At 26.9% G+C, this 26,512-nt stretch overlaps 1 protein-coding gene across 2 annotated transcripts in view; it reads right to left on the bottom strand.

Annotated features, from left to right (window-relative positions):
* Positions 1-389: 389 nt before the first annotated feature.
* The window catches only part of LOC145286190 (glutamine-dependent NAD(+) synthetase-like), a 146,807-nt gene continuing 120,684 nt past the window's right edge, over positions 390-26,512 (bottom strand). For both annotated transcript variants that reach the window (XM_080134983.1, XM_080134982.1), the window contains 3 exons: positions 13,446-13,589; positions 6,908-7,084; positions 390-1,109 (listed from right to left, as the gene is read on the bottom strand). In XM_080134983.1, the coding sequence (XP_079991109.1) occupies positions 1,071-1,109; positions 6,908-7,084; positions 13,446-13,589 (360 nt within the window). In that variant the 3' untranslated portion in view covers positions 390-1,070. The remainder of the gene's footprint in view (positions 1,110-6,907; positions 7,085-13,445; positions 13,590-26,512) is intronic.

Here is a 26,512-nt window from a genome sequence, read left to right as displayed (position 1 = left end):
ATTCGTCTGTTTATCTACCCATCTCGTTAACCCTAATCTTCAAATGATTTTTAACATTGGTAAATGTCGACTCATTAGTAGAAAAAGGAAAAAAAACAAGTCCTTGTGAAATCAGTTGATGCAGTTCACAGGCACTTTGAAAACCTAGTGTCGAATGTTGCCACCATATTGAATTCTATTATTATTATTTATTATTATATTCTTGAAAGAATTATATTTCAGATATAATGACCATATATATATATATATATATATATATATATATAATAGCAAGCTGTCCTGTAAATTTACCTTGATTTTTTACCCCCCCCCATATATGACGTCATAACACATATATATATATATTATATATGTTAGGACAGCATTGTGAACAAAGAAGGAAACAAACAGGCAGGAATACGGATTTATTATAATATATACAATGATCATCAATTTGAACACTTGCAAACACGGTTCTTCAATTATATTTGTCTTCTGTATACTAAGTTATTCCATTTCACTCTATGTTCAAAAATAAAGGTTTTTCTAGTCATTTGAAGTGTGAGTACATCAGCATATTTTTTGGACACTATATATATATATATATATATATAAACCGACAGTACCAATGTTTTTCTGATTTTCTGTAACACATAAATCAGTATCACACTCTTATTTTTATACTTTCTTAATAATTGAGCAATCTTCTGGAGTTTTCTCTTACCTCTCTTAATTTACTTCTCTTTTTTCTTTCATTCGTTGTTTATTACATATTAATAAGTAACTTTCCAATCACCCTGTATATATATATAAAATGGACACACACATATAATGATGTTAAATAGTAAATATGATGTTTAAAATTAATTAAATGCATTTTTTCAAGTTAATTAAATGAAGCAAAAATGTGAAAATAAAAAAGAAAAGAGAAAACCTTCCTCGTCATTTGGTAGTTTTATACAACAATATTCTATTCATTTTTTTCTGTTTTCACCGGTTGATGACACACAGATTTCAGTGGTAGATCAAGCGTTTTATTCGTAGATCAAGCGTTTCATTGGTAGATTAGATGTTAAGACACAGTGGTTGTTTTACAATTGCATTTGGTCATAAGTGTCCAATTCATGAGCCTACAAACAAAAACAAATTCAAAGAAAAAATAGATATTAAATTTTATTTCAATAAAAAAATCAAAAGAAAATAGAAAAAAGGACAAAACAAGAGTAGAAACGGGAAGTGTGCCAAATCATTGCTTACAACTTTATCTAAAAAACAATGAGATTACAATTAAAAAGTAAAAGAGTATTAATTAACCAATCATAATGCTTCCTACATGATTTATTAAAACAAGTTTGGGAGCCTCTCAACTTCAAAGAAACAACATTGCGAACCATGAGTTCATCCCTAGGGATTTGCAAGCAACTGTTAAGTCAACTGCCCTTGTTTTTTTCCCCTATTTATTTGCTTCCCCACGAAAGCAAATGTGACCCAAGGCCGTTTTTAATGTGTGTGGAGGGAAAACCAGCCTCCCTAAAGCAAGGGCAAAAAAAAAAAAAAAAAGAAGTTCTGATTTTGTGTTAAGTTTTTAGAGTGATCTCCTTTGCTTGTTGTTTTCATTGTCTGGAAAACAAAGATGGTGGTTTAAAAGTTAAGACTAAGTGTGTGTGAAAGGACTTACTGAGCAGCAGCAGGAACAAGAGATAAAATATGAAATAACCAACATCATCATATGTTCATTACAAAAGGTAGACACTCACACGGATGTATGCATACACTAGTAGGGAGACTCGATGATGACTGGGATTTAATAATGATCAAGAAATGTTTCAAACTCCCATATTTCTATTGTCATCGAAATCAGTGAAATCGCCCATTTTTCAATTAAATTGATTGATTGCTTGCTCTAGTTGGGGATCCATCCCCATGCACTGGAAGGAAGCTTCAAATACCTTTCTGAAGTGACTTAATCCACAATAAATTGTCGTCTACACTGCAGTGTAGACTACAATTTATTGTGGATTAAGTTACATTAAAGTTTAAAAATGTAAAAATCAAGTAACATGCTTCAATTGTGCTCTAAACAGAAATATTAATTTTGAGCCTACCGCTGTCATATCAAAGAACCTACTGTTGATTTTATATGCCTAGCCATACTGCATGTGTGGAAATAAAACGTCTCAAATGCACTTGTGATGTTAAGCTGTGTAAGGTTGAAAATCAGGTAAAAATAGTTGTGCCTTCTTTCATTGGATTATTTTGATTATCGATACATATAGAAGACATTCCTATACAAAACCTATCAAAGAACATGGCCAGGACGATGAAGTATCTTCGTGTGAATTTTCATAAAAATCGGTCTCCTCATTTTAAAGTTCATAGGGAACGAACTCACAAAGTTCCTTTAATACAATAGTAGAGATACGTACATATATACATACATACACACATAGACATAACCTTGTATATATACATCTATATATTATTGTAATTATTATTGTTTTATGTCTAAATCATAAAAAAAACAGCCAAAAAAAAACTGAGGATAACATTAAAACCCTTGTATTAGAAAAGAAAGTTTCCAAAAAGAAGATACTAGAACGAAACTAAAACCCTGAAAATCTGACAGGTCCACGTACATGAAAATTTGCCAATTTTTCAATGTGTTTATTTTGTCATGATTTAATGTCTAAATGAAAGAAAATCAGACAAAAATAACTAAGAATAACATTCAAACTCTTGTATTAGAAAAGAAAGTTTCCAAATGGAAGATACTAGAATGAAACTAAAACCCTAAAAATCTGACAGGTCCGCGTACATGAAAATTTGCCAATTTGTTTATTTTGTCCTGATTTTATGTCTTAATGAAAGAAAATCAGCCAAAAATAACTAAGAATAACATTAAAACCCTTGTATTAGAAAGGAAGTTTCCGAATGGAAGAAACTAGATTGAAAGTAAATCTGGAAAATTTGACAGGTCTGCGTACATGAAAATTTGCCCATTTTTCAATGTGTTAAATTTGTCATGATTTTATGTCTAAATCAAAGAAAATCAGCCAAAAATAACTAAGAATAACATTAAAACCCTTGTATTAGAAAAGAAAGTCTGTAAATGGAAGATACTAGATTGAAACGAAAACCCTAAATATCTGACAGGTCTGCATGCATGAAAATTTGCAGATTTTCCAATATGTTAATTTTGTCATGATTTTATGTCTAAATCAAAGAAAATCAGCGAAAACAAATTAAGAATAACATGAAAACCCTTGTATTTGAAAAGAAAGTTTCCAAATGGAAGATATTAGTAGTAAACTAATACCCTAAACATCTGACAGGTCCGCATACATGAAAATTTGCCAATTTTTCAATGTGTTTATTTTGTCATGATTTAATGTCTAAATCAAAGAAAATCAGGCAAAAATAACTAAGAATTACATTAAAACCGTGTATCAGAAAAGAACTGAAAACACTTGTACAAATCTTTCATAGTGTCACGGAGGACAGTAGTTAAGTTTGTGCATTATTTTTTTTTTATTAACTGAAAACACTATTAATAATTTCCCCCACTGTTTATCCGTATCTAAACCTAAACGTAGATTCCATAAACAAAGCTTCTTTCTTAGAATTGCACACCTGTGGAACTGTCTTCCATTTACCTGCTTTCTGAGTGACTAGAATATGGTCGTCTTTAAGTCCAACATAAACAAGTTCTTGATGAGTCGTTCCTATCCAATTTATCAATTCTAACAATTACTATGTCATTGTCCTATTGACTTACACTTATTAACCTTCATCATCGAGTGGCCTCTGGGCCTTGATAAGTGGTGAATACTTTGTAAATACATATATATGGAACAGTTCGTTTGTTATGATATCATCTTCCCAGGCATCCCCTTCTCTTTTTATTGGGGGTGGGGGTGGTGGTGGTGGAGCAGTGCAATATATGTTCATTCGCCCCGATACCATGTAAACAGAGGAGCACACAGTTGCTAATAAGTCAAATTGATAACATTATCTGCCTATAATTTTTCAGATATCTTTAAATTATATCTTCTAAAAAAAACTATGAAAGTGGAAAGAATAATTGCAGTACTCCACATGCCCTTTCAGTCGCAAAAATTACATATTTTAAAAGAATTCAGTCGCAATTACATATTTTAAAAGAATTTCAAAATTGTAAAGGATTTTTGAGGAATTTCGTTTATTTTGGGAGTTACTGTCGTATGATAATAAGCATTAAACCTGCATCATCATTATCATCCCCATCTGGTTTCCTGCCACATTATTGGTACTTTGCTGAATATGCCATACAAAGGTGAAAGACCAAATCAGTGACTTCATTCTTCATGGAAGCTTCAAATCCCACCTCTGGAGGTAGCACTATATGAGAAGTTTCTTCACTGATTTGGTCATGTTTAGTGCAATGGTGAGTGGATAAACAGAGCCTACATCATGGAAGTTGATGGCTTGTCTAGCATTGGCCGCCCATGCAAGACCTGGAGTGTACAAGAACTTGAAAGCTTAGCAACTTCATGAGGGGGATACTATAGACCAAACTAAATGGCAAACAAACGTCCCAGCAACATTGCTGATGTAATCCTCTATCTGTAAAAGAACCCGGTACGTCATAAAATAAAATACTGCTGCCACATCTGGGAAGGAGCTGCTCAGTGCACACTAGCCTGCCTTATAAAGTTCAAAACTGGCTTCGAAACCTAGCAGCTAATGCCCTCTTCTCTTCCTTGCAACCTTTTTCGACAGAAGCCTCTGCTCTGTTGCTATTTTCATGGCAAGTGCTCGACTGAACTCCAATCTATGGTTACCCCCTTGCCAAACTTTCACAAAAACATTTGACTACCTACAACCACTATATATGATTTCCCCTATTCTCTATTTGTGCCTAAATCTAAACGCAAATTCCATGAACAAAGTTTCTTCCTCAGAACTGCCCGCTTATGGAACACTGTTTCACTGACCTACCTCCCAGTTGAATAGAACATGGTAACCTTCAAATCGAATGTAAACAAGTTCCTGTTGAGCCATCCCCATAAATAATCAAATTCTACCCAATTTACACCATTAACGGTTACTACACTACCACCTTACATTCATTAACTCTTATTCTCGAGTGGCATTCGAGCCTTGATAAGTGGTGACTCCCAAGTAAAAAAAAAAAAATATTGTCACAAAAGCAGATCAATGCAAGCCATGAAAACTTGTCTATAACGGGATAGTCAGCTAATCAATCATTGAGAGGAAAATTTTGCGGAAACTTCAAATTCCATCTCTATTTGAGAGTGTCTCTGCTGTTTTGGACATGTCAAGCACAATGGTGGATGGATCAACAGAACCAGCACCATGGAAGTTGATGGCTTGTCTGGCATTGACTGGGGTTGGGGTCAGTATTAAGGTCTGTGTTTGTGTTAGTGCATCAATCAGCAAGTCAACCATTCAGAGGTTGTGTCAGAGTCACCGTGCTGTGGTTTGGTGGCGCTATTTGTTCACAGCTAGGTGTAACACACAGCGTCTGGTATTCTCAAATGGTCACCCATCTAATACTGACCAACTTTGATGTTGCTTAACTTCAGTGATCTAATGAGAACCAGTGTGTCATTGTGATTATACTGTATATTGTTTCATTTATCTTTAACTAATATCCTGTTCTTTCTACTGGCAACATTTTTTTACATTTGTTAATTTTATCCAAAATCAAACAAAAATTATAATTAATGGCTGTTTACATCAGGTCAAAGTCATAGGTTTTGGAAGGAGTCAGATCTGAGGTCAGACTTGAAAAAATGCTAGAAATCAGAGTCAGATTTTTAATGCAAGTGAAATTCAGTATAAAAATAGTTTTATGTTGTTTTTTGGGGGTTTTGTTTGTTAAATATTACTAATGGAGGAATCATTCCTATTTAAAATCCAGTTAGTTTTATGCATGCAAAATTGAGAAAATCATGATTGAAAAGTGTCAGCATAATGTGAATAAGCTGAATCAAAACAAAATGGCCACCAAATTTGACCTTATATCATGTTTATCTAAAAACCAAACTCAAATTTTTAACTCAATCATTTCTCATTTAATATTTATTAATAATAATATTATTTAACAATATTTATTAATATAATTCAATAATATTTATTAATAACAATACAATTTAATAATATTTATTAATAACAGTGTAATTTAACAATATTTATTAATAACAAATAATATTTTTAATAACAAAAAATAAAACTATATTTATTAATTTGATAATATTTATTAATAACAATATAATTTGATAATATTTATTAATAACAATTTAATCATATTTATTAATAACAATATAATTTAATCATATTTATTAATAACAATATAATTTAATAATATTTTAAATAATATTTTTTATAATATTTACTTCTAACAATATAATTAATAACATTTATTGATAGCAAAATAATTTAATAATATTTATAAATAACAATATAATTTAATAATATTTAACAAAAACAGCATAAAACCATTTTTAATCCCTATACTGGTATTTTTCTCACATTCTTATCTGACTGCGATCTTTAGACACAATCACCCAAATATTTTAAAATCCTAATCAGAGTCAGTTAAGATCTTCCAACTCCACAAACCTGGTTAACATTATTCAAATAATAAGGATTGTAGGGCGAGTCAACCCATGCTTTTTATTTACTGCTGTGGTGTATCCACCTTAGAGATAATAATGAACTTTTCCACACATTATAAAGACCGTGAGAATATGTTTGTCTGTGTTAGCATACAAGGCATACATAAGTCTTGCACTGTGGAATGTCGAAATGATGTAAAACCACATTCTTTATATTCTTTGTATTTGATTTTTTGTTCAATATATTTTGTTTCCCCTTATTACCAAGTTGTCTTTCTTCCAGACTCTTACAGGACTACAACACTTACCAAGGAATCAATTTTCCTGAATTGCCATGTCCAAGCAACATTGTAAAGGAATGGTCGCAAATCGAATCGGTTGTCGTCAGGTGAATAGCACTCGGCATGATACGACGGCGTTAACACCGTCATCTTGTGACGATTGATGGCGTAACACTTGAAAAAATGTTTCACTTTCTCAGCAACCTGCAAGAAAATAAAAGATTCTATAAGATTTACAAATATTCAAACTTTGCAGTTTTACTAGCCTTCCCATGAGGGCCGGATGGGACATAATCTCAAGCTCGATACTGGGCAGAGCACGAGTATCACAATAGAGTCCATATTGATATCGAATACTCATAAAAATTGCTTGAACTGGATTTGTCTGTATTTGTGACACATGTTCTCCCTGCTCGACAACCGCTGACCCAAACGCTGTTTCCATGTTTTTCTTCTCTTTCATCTCCTCCTCTGGCCATGCCACCATCTCTTGCATTGTCGGCTGCCAAGGGGACTGCAGGTGTTCACAAGTATAATAAAAATACCTAAACGTTGTTATTTCATCCAATACCAGCAGACACAGGTGAAATGTGAACAAATTCCGATTGCCAGAGTTCTCAATCGGCCATTGCAGCAACCAACTCAGTTCCTGCCAGACCAGTTTTCTCTCCAATAATGGATTTCAGTGTTACACATGGATGTCCAACTCTCCTTTTTACATCTGGAGTCCAAAGTAGGAGCTTTTCTGCCGGTTCATCATGGCGACGAATATGACCGACAAGTGCTAGATGCCTCGGTCTCAAAATATTGGAAACACAAGGTAGGAAACCATACAATGACTTGTTTGTTGGGTGACTTTTCCATGATATGTTGTAGGCTAGTCGAAGCATTCTTGTATATTTACTATCGAGATGTTTTCGGCGTGATATGCTTAGCACCCATGATTCTGAGCCGTACAGAAAAGTTGAATCTATGCAGGCTTTGAAGACCCTGGTCTTGATTTCTTTCTTGATTAGAGATTTTCATACTTTCTCTAAAGAATGAAGTGCACTCCATGCTAGCATGATCCTAACATTCATATCATTTTCGCTTTCGGAATAGCCTCCCAGGTATTTGAAGTCGTCATCACAGTCAATTGACCTAAACGTGGATTCCATGAACAAAGTTTCTTTCTTAGAACTGCATGTCTATGGAACTCTCTTCTGTTTGCCTGCTTTCCAGCTGACTACAATATTGTCATCTTCAAGTCCAATGTAGACAAGTTCTTGATGAGCCGTCCCCTTAAGTAATCCAATTTACCCAATTTCCACTACTAATGATTGCTATGATATTGTTCCAATGACTTACACTCATTAATTCTTATTACGGTTAACCCTTAACCGTACCCTCATTAGATTGTTTGATCATAAAATTGAAATTGATTACCATTGGATGTTGTTGGTTGCACAACAATTATGATTTTACTCATTTGCAAAGAAAAAAAAGATTTTAATATTAGTTGGGTTTTTTTTCTTCTCTTTATTAATGAGCAGCCAGTTATCAAGACAAAAAGCCACTCAAGGGTAAGTGTTAATGAGGTGGATAAATTATCAATTGAATGATGAAAAATAGTACGAGAGGATTGAAACTGGATGGAACAAACAAAATTGAATTATTTATGAAGAAGGTTCGTGATAAGTATTCGCCAATATTAGATTTGAAGACGACCGTTGTAGTCTACAAGGAAGCAATTCTGTGTTAATGTGCTCTATAGATGTAGAGTCTGTGAAAAGAAACTCTGTTCATGAAAAATTTTGTTCGATGTTCATCATCATCATTGTCTCCGTTCAGTCTCGAATGACGATGGATACACTCTCTAAAGGTAGCTGCATGTGTAACTGTGACGTAAGGAGTACGCAATCACCAGTCACACCTCTTCTGAATTGACACTGCTGGAGTCCAGTGGAAAGGAGGAATCCAGGACAACTACAGGGTGGCCACAAAGTCTGGCTACATAATCTACATTTGACCAACCAACTCTGGTATTCTGACTTCCTTACTCCTCTCATATCTCTCACCATCCCTCAAAGACTCTCTGCCTTCCTTGAATCTCTTATGCCACTCAAAAACTAATGTTTGATTCATGTAAGATAATCCAAATCCTGTAGATTATGTAGCCAGACTTTGTGGCCACCCTGTAGAAACAATGCCAAGATAAGCGGAGAGCACATACAGCTTCTGGAATTCCCAAATTGTCACTCATTTTAATACTGACCGGGCTCAATAATGCTTAACTTTGGTAATCTAACAGGAACCAATTACTGTGATTTTGCTATATATGTTAGACACACAAATTTTATTAGTTTTTTTTTTTTTTTTTGCTTTTATCAGATAAGAACACAATGAGCATTTAAATACGTTTTACATTTGAGACCCAAGAAAACTCAGTTGAGCAGTGTGTGTGTGTATGATATACTGTCACATAGTGTAGAAAAAGGAACCTCAAATGTTGTCCGTCATTAGCTGTCTGGTCGCATTGGTCCCCAGTGATTTCCTTCTTAGTCCTATCTACTCTCATGCAGTTTTGACTTCAATCTCTGTCGGGGAACTCTGAGCTGCCAACTGTTGTCCACTGTTCTCAACTGTAATCTGTCGTCAACTCCTTCAAGAAGGTCTGTAAAACTCACTCCCTTTCCTAAAACTGTCCGTCAATTAACTCTAAATATATTAACTTCTATGTTCAGTCCTTTTGTCCTAGTCATTAACAATTAACAATCCTATTTCTCATGGCCTTTGTGTATCTTGATGAACCACTTCCTTTTCATCGTCTTTCTACTAACCTCACTTCCTATAACCTTTGTTCTACTGATGAACTATTTCCTCTCTTTCTTTTTTTAAATCACTTCCTAACACTTTGGAATGGGGGATGAAGACAGAACTATATCGATTTTTCCAGCCTAATGGGTCAGATTTTCCACATTTTTGAAAATGCCAGTATCAATATGCCTTATCAAATTACCACAGCTGCTGGAGAGAAGCTGTCAAGGCATACCCCATGGCGAATAAGGCAAGGAGAGACCAGCAGTGGAGAGAGAGGAGAGAGAGCACAGACGGCAATGCATAATATGTGAAAATTAGAAAAAAAAAATTCTGTGGTGGTCAACTGGACCATTTCTTGCAAGGCGGGGGAGGAGTCACTTTTCATGTCATGATTTTCGCAAGTCACATATGCATAGCAAACTGAAAGTATGTTTAAAAACATTATTTTGCAGGGTCATGACGTCATAAGTCATTGTGGTCCGATGGGCAAAAGCATTTCTTAGTAACATTTTTTCCTTCTTTCGTTTTTCAGGTTCGAGCCTGCCTACTGCGGCTAGTTGTTTTTTTTGGTCGGACAGGCACTTGCTGCTATTTTGATTGAAAGAAAAGTTGTTTTGATTCATTAACTTTTTTTAGGGGTGGGGTTCCAGGGGAAGTTGTCACATACTTCTTTTTTGGGTGATTCCGTTCTTTTATGGGGGTTGCTCAATATTCTAAGTATAGCAGCTATGTCTAAACTGAACTTCATGTCCAAATGGGCTACAACGAGTATCCATACTAGTATATATATATATATAAATAAACTATGAAAATATATATGGCAATTAAGCTACACAGAATAATGCTCAATAAATCCTTATGAGGATAAAACACAAAAAATTCTGTGTAGCTTAATTACCATATATATTTTCATAGCTTACTACCTAGCTGTACTCACATATTGAAAAAAAAATAATGGAACTGTGACATTAATCTTAGGTGGGTTTAACCGACTTTCTTCAAAGGAGGAAGTTTAATAGGAATATGAAATTCACAAGCAATCCCCAGTCGCATGTATATCCCTGTTAGGGGAGATGAGGATGTTAGGTTTTTTTAACTTTTGCATCCTCCTACATACACAGCAGCTGATATTCTGAAATTGGTCATCCATCTTGTATTCCAAAAATGGTCATCCATCTTGTACTGACCAGGCTCAACATTGCTTAACTTCGGTGATATAATGAGAATCGGTGTGTTAATGTGATTAAGCCGTATTGAGCAATGTTAATGTGAATACTGAAAATCAATATAAAAAATATCCTATCTCTTATAAAATTTTATGTGGCTACATGGAATAATATATAAGTCCCATCATATAAATTTAGTAAGTACAAACATGAAGGGTTTTTTTTTCTTTCTTTCTGCTTTCTTTGATGTTATTTTCAACATAGGGTGGTGCTATTTGTTTTAATGTTTAGCTCCCAATTCAAATTCCTCGCTCTCATATATATTTTAAGAAAAGGAAAAAGATAAAGATAAAAGAAAAAAATGAAAGCAGGAAAATAAAAAAATAAAAACCAAAGGAAAAAAACGAAAATACAAAAAGGAAAAAAATAAAAATAAAATAAAAGACAGAGAGAGAGAGAGAGAGAGAGAGAGAGAGGGAGACAGAGAGAGAGGGGGAGAGAAAGAAAGTAAAGTAATTAACAATCGTAGGTAAAGTATCCATGCCACGACCTTGAAACAAAATGGCCAACTGAGTTAGAATTATGTAAAAATGCAAACCGACTAAAATGAAAATAAAAAAAATGAAAGTTTTGTGTAATTAAAATAAAAAAAAATTTATTCAAAAGAAAATTATTTTTGTATTTAAAAAATAGTCTTGTGTAATTATTATTCAAAATTTTAGTCTTTAATTGAAATATAAAAATATTTTAAAAAGTATATTAAAAACTATGGTCCTAATACTATAACACCATACTTTCTAATATACTTTGTCTTGTGTTTCACTCAGTTTCACTAATTTTCAGTTTTTACATAAAACTAACTCAACTCTGTGGCATAGCAACTGTTTTTGCAACCCAGTGCACTCGTAAGATTTGCCACCCACTCCCTCATTGGCCGTTGATAATCCGTTAACCTTCAAAATTCCTGAAAGCCCTCAAAATATTCATTTTCATGGAATTATAATCAAGGATCTAATTTTAGACTTCTGTTATTAGTCCTGCCTTTCATTACAGTACTTGCATACATATACAGTCAAAGAAAATCAAAATATATTTTTTTATTTTCTATTTTTATCCCCTCAAAATGCTGTTCCCTGGCATGTGCCACTCGGGGTGAAATGACCCTATCATCCCTCACCTCTTTGCTACACCACTGACTCTGCCAAACATCTTGTTTCCAGGTCATGACATGCAAACTTTACCCAGTTATAAGTGTCTGCACATGTATACACACTTATATATATATATATATATATATATATATAAGAGCAAATAGTTAATAAAACATGTTAAAACACTTTGAAAAAGAGTTAAAAACATTTAATTTGAAAAGGAAGCACTAAATAAGTGGATAGTCCTTAATCTGCGGAGTTTCAAAGAAATACTTTCCTTCTCATCAGAGGGTAGGAATTAGCAAAATGCGGAATCGGATTTTGCTTGCAAAAGTATTTGATTGAACTGCAAGTAAGTCAAAGGTCTTACTTGATAACAAAAAGTGAAGCAGAGGGAATAGGGTGAAGAAAAAGGTGATTTCACGTGAATGGATAGTCTGACGAAAGGTAAAGTATCCAATGACGGTAAAATCCAAAAATGTAAATCCAAGAAAGTTAGTTAAATTTCCATTCGCACAAGTAAAATCCAAGGAAATCGCGTAATTGGAAGATGGTCCAAAATAATCCAAAAGGACGAAATTCGTGGAATAATTCACAAATAGGTACAAGGAAAAGAGGAAAGAATTCCAATAATATTATTAAAAGAAAAAGAAGATATGCGTTAAACTCAGCTGCCTAGACAAGGTGTAATTTTTTATTTTATATATCTATATATCTATATATATATATATATATATATATATATATATATATATATATATATATATATAAATATATATGCATAGATCATCGTATAACGATTAGATCACTGTGACTGACATAAAAAATTTTTTTAAATAAAATGTTTAAATTCAACGTTGTTTCATGCGGCTAATGATAGCCGATTGGATATGGTCTTTGCTAATCGAGCCAGAGATGGCTCGTGTTGCCAGGTTCAAATCTATCGACTGGTGTTAATCGTGACATCCTGCACTGAAGATTCCCAAAAAGATGAAACACTAGTCTCTGTAGGTATTTAATTATTATAGCAAATAATTTATATATATATATATATATATATATATATATATATATATATATATTTCTGTGGAAGTATTTTTTATTCACTTTTATTTCATTTTTATATATACCAATACTTATTTAAGAAGCTCAATGTAATTACAGAGCATTTAATGAATGAATGACAATGAATATATATATATAGTAATTTATAAAATATATATGGCGATTAAGATACACTGAATATTCTGCGTTTCATATATATTTTATAAATTACTAACTTGCTCTACCTACATACTGAGCACTGTTGAAGTAAATACTTAAAGTTTACGCATAAATCTATACTTTCGTATATTAAATTTATGTGAGTAAATGAAGTAGTTATATATATATATATATATATATATATATATATATATATATATATATATATTAGCTAATTATCCTTACCGTTTTGTTGTGTGGGTCTATGTCAGTTGCTTTTGGTTGCCAAAGATGAATTAATTTCGTAAACATGCTGTAAGGCCCACAACGTTCAATTTGCCGCAGTCGACCAAACACAGATAATTCATCATATGTCATACCCATATCTATCTAAAAAAACAAAAAAACAACAATATATATATATATATAGAGAGAGAAAACATATAATCAAAAATATACACAAGAACAGTTAAAAAGTTACCAAAATGATAAAGAGTGAAAAAAAAAATATATTTCAAAGTTTCTCTACGTACGTTTGTCAAATGAAAAAGGTGTCAATGGATCGCAATGCCAGTGCATCATGATTGAAGGGCGAAGTGAGTCTGACTAACACTAAAAAGCAAATGGCTCTAATAGCTAACCCTCTTCTTTTTTCATTTTATTTGAATTGCTTTTTTTTCCACTTCCAAAAGCAAGTAAGTTTTCACAGGAACATGCTAACTCAAAGTATTTTCAACTAATAAAAGTCATTTCAAACTCCAATGGGGTTACGAAAATGATAGAAATTGATAGCACCCTCTTTTCTCGAGTCAAACGTAATTCGCATCACCTTTTAACTTAATTCTGTTCTCTCAGCTTCTAACAATACATCATTCTTCAATGTACCACATATGTACAGCTCGCCTTCCTCAAACAAATTCTGTTGTTCTTCAAACGGCTTTCTTATACAACCCAAGATCGTCTAATCTGCATAAGATCAGGGAGAATACGGTGGGATTTCAGTGTTCGTTCGCATGACCATAAAAAACAAAATTACCTAGGTGTTGCCATTTTGGTTTCTTTTATCATTCATCTGCTAAACCCTACAGCAAGCATGGTAAACATGTGGCCCATTGTAGACACACTTGCAGCCCATAAAAATAAGTCTTGTTGATGAATGTCAGTTTTGAATTTATGTATACTGCATTTTTTTTCTATTGTATTGAAATGAAAATCATTAAAATTTTGCTATTGTACTGAAATGAAAATCGTTAAAATTTTGCTATTGTACTGAAATGAAAATCGTTAAAATTTTGCTATTGTACTGAAATGAAAATCGTTAAAATTTTGCTATTGTACTGAAATGAAAATCGTTAAAATTTTGCTATTGTATTGAAATGAAAATCGTTAAAATTTTGCTATTGTACTGACATGAAAATCGTTAAAATTTTTCTATCGTATTGAAATGAAAATCGTTAAAATTTTGATATTGTACTGAAATGAAAATCGTTAAAATTTTGCTATTGTACTGAAATGAAAATCATTAAAATTTTTCTATCGTATTGAAATGAAAATCGTTAAAATTTTGCTATTGTACTGAAATGAAAATCGTTAAAATTTTGCTATTGTACTGAAATGAAGATCGTTAAAATTTTGCTATTGTATTGAAATGAAAATCATTAAAATTTTGCTATTGTATTGAAATGAAAATCATTAAAATTTTGCTATTGTACTGAAATGAAAATCATTAAAATTTTGCTATTGTATTGAAATGAAAATCATTAAAATTTTTCTATCGTATTGAAATGAAAATCGTTAAAATTTTGCTATTGTACTGAAATGAAAATCATTAAAATTTTTCTATCGTATTGAAATGAAAATCCTTAAAATTTTGCTATTGTACTGAAATGAATATCGTTAAAATTTTGCTATTGTACTGAAATGAAGATCGTTAAAATTTTGCTATTGTACTGAAATGAAAATCGTTAAAATTTTGCTATTGTATTGAAATGAAGATCATTAAAATTTTTCTATCGTATTGAAATGAAAATCCTTAAAATTTTGCTATTGTACTGAAATGAAAATCATTAAAATTTTGCTATTGTATTGAAATGAAAATCATTAAAATTTTGCTATTGTATTGAAATGAAAATCATTAAAATTTTTCTATCGTATTGAAATGAAAATCGTTAAAATTTTGCTATTGTATTGAAATGAAAATCATTAAAATTTTGCTATTGTACTGAAATGAAAATCATTAAAATTTTTCCATCGTATTGAAATGAAAATCGTTAAAATTTTTCTATCGTATTGAAATGAAAATCGTTAAAATTTTGCTATTGTATTGAAATGAAAATCGTTAAAATTTTGCTATTGTACTGAAATGAAAATCATTAAAATTTTGCTATCGTATTGAAATGAAAATCGTTAAAATTTTGCTATTGTATTGAAATGAAAATCATTAAACTTTTGCTATTGTACTGAAATGAAAATCGTTAAAATTTTGCTATTGTACTGAAATGAAAATCATTAAAATTTTGCTATCGTATTGAAATGAAAATCGTTAAAATTTTGCTATTGTATTGAAATGAAAATCATTAAAATTTTGCTATTGTACTGAAATGAAAATCATTAAAATTTTTCTATCGTATTGAAATGAAAATCGTTAAAATTTTGCTATTGTATTGAAATAAAAATCATTAAAATTTTGCTATTGTATTGAAATGAAAATCGTTAAAATTTTGCTATTGTACTGAAATGAAAATCATTAAAATTTTACTATTGTATTGAAATGAAAATCATTAAAATTTTGCTATTGTATTGAAATGAAAATCGTTAAAATTTTGCTATTGCATTGAAATGAAAATCATTAAAATTTTGCTATTGTATTGAAATGAAAATCGTTAAAATTTTGCTATTGTATTGAAATGAAAATCATTAAAATTTTACTATTGTATTGAAATGAAAATCATTAAAATTTTGCTATTGTATTGAAATGAAAATCATTAAAATTTTTCTATCGTATTGAAATGAAAATCCTTAAAATTTTGCTATTGTACTGAAATGAATATCGTTAAAATTTTGCTATTGTACTGAAATGAAGATCGTTAAAATTTTGCTATTGTACTGAAATGAAAATCGTTAAAATTTTGCTATTGTATTGAAATGAAGATCATTAAAATTTTTCTATCGTATTGAAATGAAAATCCTTAAAATTTTGCTATTGTACTGAAATGAAAATCCTTAAAATTTTGCTATTGTATTGAAATGAAAATCATTAAAATTTTGCTATTGTATTGAAATGAAAATCATTAAAATTTTTCTATCGTATTGAAATGAAAATCGTTAAAATTTTGCTATTGTATTGAAATGAAAATCATTAAAATTTTGCTATTGTACTGAAATGAAAATCATTAAAATTTTTCCATCGTATTGAAATGAAAATCGTTAAAATTTTTCTATCGTATTGAAATGAAAATCGTTAAAATTTTGCTATTGTATTGAAATGAAAATCGTTAAAATTTTGCTATTGTACTGAAATGAAAATCATTAAAATTTTGCTATAGTATTGAAATGAAAATCGTTAAAATTTTGCTATTGTATTGAAATGAAAATCATTAAACTTTTGCTATTGTACTGAAATGAAAATCGTTAAAATTTTGCTATTGTACTGAAATGAAAATCATTAAAATTTTGCTATCGTATTGAAATGAAAATCGTTAAAATTTTGCTATTGTATTGAAATGAAAATCATTAAAATTTTGCTATTGTACTGAAATGAAAATCATTAAAATTTTTCTATCGTATTGAAATGAAAATCGTTAAAATTTTGCTATTGTATTGAAATAAAAATCATTAAAATTTTGCTATTGTATTGAAATGAATATCGTTAAAATTTTGCTATTGTACTGAAATGAAAATCATTAAAATTTTACTATTGTATTGAAATGAAAATCATTAAAATTTTGCTATTGTATTGAAATGAAAATCGTTAAAATTTTGCTATTGTATTGAAATGAAAATCATTAAAATTTTGCTATTGTATTGAAATGAAAATCGTTAAAATTTTGCTATTGTATTGAAATGAAAATCATTAAAATTTTACTATTGTATTGAAATGAAAATCATTAAAATTTTGCTATTGTATTGAAATGAAAATCATTAAAATTTTACTATTGTATTGAAATGAAAATCGTTAAAATTTTGCTATTGTATTGAAATGAAAATCGTTAAAATTTTGCTATTGTATTGAAATGAACATCGTTAAAATTTTGCTATTGTACTAAAATGAAAATCATTAAAATTTTGCTATCGTATTGAAATGAAAATCGTTAAAATTTTACTATTGTATTGAAATGAAAATCATTAAAATTTTGCTATTGTATTGAAATGAAAATCATTAAAATTTAGCTATTGTATTGAAATGAAAATCGTAAAAATTTTGCTATTGTACTGAAATGAAAATCATTAAAATTTTACTATTGTATTGAAATGAAAATCATTAAAATCTTGCTATTGTATTGAAATGAAAATCGTTAAAATTTTGCTATTGTATTGAAATGAAAATCATTAAAATTTTGCTATTGTATTGAAATGAAAATCGTTAAAATTTTGCTATTGTATTGAAATGAAAATCATTAAAATTTTGCTATTGTATTGAAATGAAAATCGTTAAAATTTTGCTATTGTACTGAAATGAAAATCGTTAAAATTTTGCTATTGTATTGAAATGAAAATCATTAAAATTTTACTATTGTATTGAAATGAAAATCATTAAAATTTTGCTATTGTATTGAAATGAAAATCATTAAAATTTTACTATTGTATTGAAATGAAAATCATTAAAATTTTGCTATTGTATTGAAATGAAAATCGTAAAAATTTTGCTATTGTATTGAAATGAAAATCGTTAAAATTTTGCTATTGTACTGAAATGAAAATCATTAAAATTTTACTATTGTATTGAAATGAAAATCATTAAAATTTTGCTATTGTATTGAAATGAAAATCGTTAAAATTTTGCTATTGTACTGAAATGAAAATCATAAAAATTTTTCTATTGTATTGAAATGAAAATCGTTAAAATTTTGCTATTGTATTGAAATGAAAATCGTTAAAATTTTGCTATTGTACTGAAATGAAAATCATTAAAATTTTGCTATTGTATTGAAATGAAAATCATTAAAATGTTGCTATTGTATTGAAATGAAAATCGTTAAAATTTTGCTATTGTACTGAAATGAAAATCATTAAAATTTTACTATTGTATTGAAATGAAAATCATTAAAATTTTGCTATTGTATTGAAATGAAAATCGTTAAAATTTTGCTATTGTACTGAAATGAAAATCATTAAAATTTTACTATTGTATTCAAATGAAAATCATTAAAATTTTGCTATTGTATTGAAATGAAAATCGTTAAAATTTTGCTATTGTATTGAAATGAAAATCATTAAAATATTTCTATCGTATTGAAATGAAAATCATTAAAATTTTGCTATTATATTGAAATGAAAATCGTTAAAATTTTGCTATTGTACTGAAATGAAAATCGTTAAAATTTTGCTATTGTACTGAAATGAAAATCATTAAAATTTTGCTATTGTATTGAAATAAAAATCGTTAAAATTTTGCTATTGTACTGAAATGAAAATCGTTAAAATTTTTCTATCGTATTGAAATGAAAATCGTTAAAATTTTGCTATTGTATTTAAATGAAAATCGTTAAAATTTTGCTATCGTACTGAAATGAAAATCATTAAAATTTTTCTATCGTATTGAAATGAAAATCGTTAAAATTTTGCTATTGTATTGAAATGAAAATCGTTAAAATTTTGCTATTGTAGTGAAATGAAAATCATTAAAATTTTGCTATCGTATTGAAATGAAAATCGTTAAAATTTTGCTATTGTATTGAAATGAAAATCATTAAAATTTTGCTATTGTACTGAAATGAAAATCATTAAAATTTTTCTATCGTATTGAAATGAAAATCGTTAAAATTTTTCTATCGTATTGAAATGAAAATCGTTAAAATTTTGCTATTGTATTGAAATGAAAATCGTTAAAATTTTGCTATTGTACTGAAATGAAAATCATTAAAATTTTGCTATCGTATTGAAATGAAAATCGTTAAAATTTTGCTATCGTATTGAAATGAAAATCATTAAAATTTTGCTATTGTACTGAAATGAAAATCGTTAAAATTTTGCTATTGTACTGAAATGAAAATCATTAAAATTTTACTATTGTATTGAAATGAAAATCATTAAAATTTTGCTATTGTATTGAAATGAAAATCATTAAAATTTTGCTATTGTATTGAAATGAAAATCATTAAAATTTTTCTATTGTATTGAAATGAAAATCGTTAAAATTTTGCTATTGTATTGAAATGAAAATCATTAAAATTTTGCTATTGTATTGAAATGAAAATCGTTAAAATTTTGCTATTGTATTGAAATAAAAATCATTAAAATTTTGCTATTGTATTGAAATGAAAATCGTTAAAATTTTGCTATTGTACTGAAATGAAAATCGTTAAAATTTTGCTATTGTATTGAAATGAAAATCATTAAAATTTTACTATTGTATTGAAATGAAAATCATTAAAATTTTGCTATTGTATTGAAATGAAAATCATTAAAATTTTACTATTGTATTGAAATGAAAATCATTAAAATTTTGCTATTGTATTGAAATGAAAATCGTTAAAATTTTGCTATTGTACTGAAATGAAAATTATTAAATTTTTACTATTGTATTGAAATGAAAATCATTAAAATTTTGCTATTGTATTGAAATGAAAATCATTAAAATTTTGCTATTGTATTGAAATGAAAATCATTAAAATTTTTCTATTGTATTGAAATGAAAATCGTTAAAATTTTGCTATTGTATTGAAATGAAAATCATTAAAATTTTACTATTGTATTGAAATGAAAATCATTAAAATTTTGCTATTGTATTGAAATGAAAATCGTTAAAATTTTACTATTGTATTGAAATGAAAATCGTTAAAATTTTGCTATTGTATTGAAATGAAAATCGTTAAAATTTTGCTATTGTACTGAAATGAAAATCATTAAAATTTTACTATTGTATTGAAATGAAAATCATTAAAATTTTGCTATTGTATTGAAATGAAAATCGTTAAAATTTTGCTATTGTACTGAAATGAAAATCATTAAAATTTTACTATTGTATTGAAATGAAAATCATTAAAATTTTGCTATTGTATTGAAATGAAAATCGTTAAAATTTTACTATTGTATTGAAATGAAAATCGTTAAAATTTTGCTATTGTACTGAAATGAAAATCATTAAAATTTTACTATTGTATTGAAATGAAAATCATTAAAATTTTGCTATTGTATTGAAATGAAAATCGTTAAAATTTTGCTATTGTACTGAAATGAAAATCATTAAAATTTTACTATTGTATTGAAATGAAAATCATTAAAATTTTGCTATTGTATTGAAATGAAAATCGTTAAAATTTTACTATTGTATTGAAATGAAAATCATTAAAATTTTGCTATTGTATTGAAATGAAAATCGTTAAAATTTTGCTATTGTACTGAAATGAAAATCATTAAAATTTTTCTATTGTATTGAAATGAAAATCGTTAAAATTTTGCTATTGTATTGAAATGAAAATCGTTAAAATTTTGCTATTGTACTGAAATGAAAATCATTAAAATTTTTCTATTGTATTGAAATGAAAATCATTAAAATGTTGCTATTGTATTGAAATGAAAATCGTTAAAATTTTGCTATTGTACTGAAATGAAAATCATTAAAATTTTACTATTGTATTGAAATGAAAATCATTAAAATTTTACTATTGTATTGAAATGAAAATCATTAAAATTTTGCTATTGTATTGAAATGAAAATCGTTAAAATTTTGCTATTGTACTGAAATGAAAATCATTAAAATTTTACTATTGTATTCAAATGAAAATCATTAAAATTTTGCTATTGTATTGAAATGAAAATCGTTAAAATTTTGCTATTGTATTGAAATGAAAATCATTAAAATTTTTCTATCGTATTGAAATGAAAATCATTAAAATTTTGCTATTGTATTGAAATGAAAATCGTTAAAATTTTGCTATTGTACTGAAATGAAAATCGTTAAAATTTTGCTATTGTACTGAAATGAAAATCATTAAAATTTTGCTATTGTATTGAAATGAAAATCGTTAAAATTTTGCTATTGTACTGAAATGAAGATCATTAAAATTTTTCTATCGTATTGAAATGAAAATCGTTAAAATTTTGCTATTGTATTGAAATGAAAATCGTTAAAATTTTGCTATCGTACTGAAATGAAAATCATTAAAATTTTTCTATCGTATTGAAATGAAAATCGTTAAAATTTTGCTATTGTATTGAAATGAAACTCGTTAAAATTTTACTATTGTACTGAAATGAAAATCATTAAAATTTTGCTATCGTATTGAAATGAAAATCGTTAAAATTTTGCTATTGTATTGAAATGAAAATCATTAAAATTTTGCTATTGTACTGAAATGAAAATCATTAAAATTTTTCTATCGTATTGAAATGAAAATCGTTAAAATTTTTCTATCGTATTGAAATGAAAATCGTTAAAATTTTGCTATTGTATTGAAATGAAAATCGTTAAAATTTTGCTATTGTACTGAAATGAAAATCATTAAAATTTTGCTATCGTATTGAAATGAAAATCGTTAAAATTTTGCTATTGTATTGAAATGAAAATCATTAAAATGTTGCTATTGTACTGAAATGAAAATCGTTAAAATTTTGCTATTGTACTGAAATGAAAATCATTAAAATTTTACTATTGTATTGAAATGAAAATCATTAAAATTTTGCTATTGTATTGAAATGAAAATCATTAAAATTTTGCTATTGTATTGAAATGAAAATCATTAAAATTTTTCTATTGTATTGAAATGAAAATCGTTAAAATTTTGCTATTGTATTGAAATGAAAATCATTAAAATTTTGCTATTGTATTGAAATGAAAATCGTTAAAATTTTGCTATTGTATTGAAATAAAAATCATTAAAATTTTGCTATTGTATTGAAATGAAAATCGTTAAAATTTTGCTATTGTACTGAAATGAAAATCGTTAAAATTTTGCTATTGTATTGAAATGAAAATCATTAAAATTTTACTATTGTATTGAAATGAAAATCATTAAAATTTTGCTATTGTATTGAAATGAAAATCATTAAAATTTTTCTATCGTATTGAAATGAAAATCCTTAAAATTTTGCTATTGTACTGAAATGAATATCGTTAAAATTTTGCTATTGTACTGAAATGAAGATCGTTAAAATTTTGCTATTGTACTGAAATGAAAATCGTTAAAATTTTGCTATTGTATTGAAATGAAGATCATTAAAATTTTTCTATCGTATTGAAATGAAAATCCTTAAAATTTTGCTATTGTACTGAAATGAAAATCATTAAAATTTTGCTATTGTATTGAAATGAAAATCATTAAAATTTTGCTATTGTATTGAAATGAAAATCATTAAAATTTTTCTATCGTATTGAAATGAAAATCGTTAAAATTTTGCTATTGTATTGAAATGAAAATCATTAAAATTTTGCTATTGTACTGAAATGAAAATCATTAAAATTTTTCCATCGTATTGAAATGAAAATCGTTAAAATTTTTCTATCGTATTGAAATGAAAATCGTTAAAATTTTGCTATTGTATTGAAATGAAAATCGTTAAAATTTTGCTATTGTACTGAAATGAAAATCATTAAAATTTTGCTATCGTATTGAAATGAAAATCGTTAAAATTTTGCTATTGTATTGAAATGAAAATCATTAAACTTTTGCTATTGTACTGAAATGAAAATCGTTAAAATTTTGCTATTGTACTGAAATGAAAATCATTAAAATTTTGCTATCGTATTGAAATGAAAATCGTTAAAATTTTGCTATTGTATTGAAATGAAAATCATTAAAATTTTGCTATTGTACTGAAATGAAAATCATTAAAATTTTTCTATCGTATTGAAATGAAAATCGTTAAAATTTTGCTATTGTATTGAAATAAAAATCATTAAAATTTTGCTATTGTATTGAAATGAATATCGTTAAAATTTTGCTATTGTACTGAAATGAAAATCATTAAAATTTTACTATTGTATTGAAATGAAAATCATTAAAATTTTGCTATTGTATTGAAATGAAAATCGTTAAAATTTTGCTATTGTATTGAAATGAAAATCATTAAAATTTTGCTATTGTATTGAAATGAAAATCGTTAAAATTTTGCTATTGTATTGAAATGAAAATCATTAAAATTTTACTATTGTATTGAAATGAAAATCATTAAAATTTTGCTATTGTATTGAAATGAAAATCATTAAAATTTTACTATTGTATTGAAATGAAAATCGTTAAAATTTTGCTATTGTATTGAAATGAAAATCGTTAAAATTTTGCTATTGTATTGAAATGAAAATCGTTAAAATTTTGCTATTGTACTAAAATGAAAATCATTAAAATTTTGCTATCGTATTGAAATGAAAATCGTTAAAATTTTACTATTGTATTGAAATGAAAATCATTAAAATTTTGCTATTGTATTGAAATGAAAATCATTAAAATTTAGCTATTGTATTGAAATGAAAATCGTAAAAATTTTGCTATTGTACTGAAATGAAAATCATTAAAATTTTACTATTGTATTGAAATGAAAATCATTAAAATCTTGCTATTGTATTGAAATGAAAATCGTTAAAATTTTGCTATTGTATTGAAATGAAAATCATTAAAATTTTGCTATTGTATTGAAATGAAAATCGTTAAAATTTTGCTATTGTATTGAAATGAAAATCATTAAAATTTTGCTATTGTATTGAAATGAAAATCGTTAAAATTTTGCTATTGTACTGAAATGAAAATCGTTAAAATTTTGCTATTGTATTGAAATGAAAATCATTAAAATTTTACTATTGTATTGAAATGAAAATCATTAAAATTTTGCTATTGTATTGAAATGAAAATCATTAAAATTTTACTATTGTATTGAAATGAAAATCATTAAAATTTTGCTATTGTATTGAAATGAAAATCGTAAAAATTTTGCTATTGTATTGAAATGAAAATCGTTAAAATTTTGCTATTGTACTGAAATGAAAATCATTAAAATTTTACTATTGTATTGAAATGAAAATCATTAAAATTTTGCTATTGTATTGAAATGAAAATCGTTAAAATTTTGCTATTGTACTGAAATGAAAATCATAAAAATTTTTCTATTGTATTGAAATGAAAATCGTTAAAATTTTGCTATTGTATTGAAATGAAAATCGTTAAAATTTTGCTATTGTACTGAAATGAAAATCATTAAAATTTTGCTATTGTATTGAAATGAAAATCATTAAAATGTTGCTATTGTATTGAAATGAAAATCGTTAAAATTTTGCTATTGTACTGAAATGAAAATCATTAAAATTTTACTATTGTATTGAAATGAAAATCATTAAAATTTTGCTATTGTATTGAAATGAAAATCGTTAAAATTTTGCTATTGTACTGAAATGAAAATCATTAAAATTTTACTATTGTATTCAAATGAAAATCATTAAAATTTTGCTATTGTATTGAAATGAAAATCGTTAAAATTTTGCTATTGTATTGAAATGAAAATCATTAAAATATTTCTATCGTATTGAAATGAAAATCATTAAAATTTTGCTATTATATTGAAATGAAAATCGTTAAAATTTTGCTATTGTACTGAAATGAAAATCGTTAAAATTTTGCTATTGTACTGAAATGAAAATCATTAAAATTTTGCTATTGTATTGAAATGAAAATCGTTAAAATTTTGCTATTGTACTGAAATGAAAATCGTTAAAATTTTTCTATCGTATTGAAATGAAAATCGTTAAAATTTTGCTATTGTATTTAAATGAAAATCGTTAAAATTTTGCTATCGTACTGAAATGAAAATCATTAAAATTTTTCTATCGTATTGAAATGAAAATCGTTAAAATTTTGCTATTGTATTGAAATGAAAATCGTTAAAATTTTGCTATTGTAGTGAAATGAAAATCATTAAAATTTTGCTATCGTATTGAAATGAAAATCGTTAAAATTTTGCTATTGTATTGAAATGAAAATCATTAAAATTTTGCTATTGTACTGAAATGAAAATCATTAAAATTTTTCTATCGTATTGAAATGAAAATCGTTAAAATTTTTCTATCGTATTGAAATGAAAATCGTTAAAATTTTGCTATTGTATTGAAATGAAAATCGTTAAAATTTTGCTATTGTACTGAAATGAAAATCATTAAAATTTTGCTATCGTATTGAAATGAAAATCGTTAAAATTTTGCTATCGTATTGAAATGAAAATCATTAAAATTTTGCTATTGTACTGAAATGAAAATCGTTAAAATTTTGCTATTGTACTGAAATGAAAATCATTAAAATTTTACTATTGTATTGAAATGAAAATCATTAAAATTTTGCTATTGTATTGAAATGAAAATCATTAAAATTTTGCTATTGTATTGAAATGAAAATCATTAAAATTTTTCTATTGTATTGAAATGAAAATCGTTAAAATTTTGCTATTGTATTGAAATAAAAATCATTAAAATTTTGCTATTGTATTGAAATGAAAATCGTTAAAATTTTGCTATTGTACTGAAATGAAAATCGTTAAAATTTTGCTATTGTATTGAAATGAAAATCATTAAAATTTTACTATTGTATTGAAATGAAAATCATTAAAATTTTGCTATTGTATTGAAATGAAAATCATTAAAATTTTACTATTGTATTGAAATGAAAATCATTAAAATTTTGCTATTGTATTGAAATGAAAATCGTTAAAATTTTGCTATTGTACTGAAATGAAAATTATTAAATTTTTACTATTGTATTGAAATGAAAATCATTAAAATTTTGCTATTGTATTGAAATGAAAATCATTAAAATTTTGCTATTGTATTGAAATGAAAATCATTAAAATTTTTCTATTGTATTGAAATGAAAATCGTTAAAATTTTGCTATTGTATTGAAATGAAAATCATTAAAATTTTACTATTGTATTGAAATGAAAATCATTAAAATTTTGCTATTGTATTGAAATGAAAATCGTTAAAATTTTACTATTGTATTGAAATGAAAATCGTTAAAATTTTGCTATTGTATTGAAATGAAAATCGTTAAAATTTTGCTATTGTACTGAAATGAAAATCATTAAAATTTTACTATTGTATTGAAATGAAAATCATTAAAATTTTGCTATTGTATTGAAATGAAAATCGTTAAAATTTTGCTATTGTACTGAAATG

Source organism: Euprymna scolopes, chromosome 10 (assembly GCF_053919585.1).
Source record: "Euprymna scolopes isolate OS-2025 chromosome 10, ASM5391958v1, whole genome shotgun sequence".
In the NCBI taxonomy this organism is placed as follows: Eukaryota; Metazoa; Mollusca; class Cephalopoda; order Sepiida; family Sepiolidae; genus Euprymna; species Euprymna scolopes.
The sequence above is the reverse complement of the archived record's forward strand: the minus strand, read 5'-3'. Positions and strand labels throughout refer to the sequence as shown.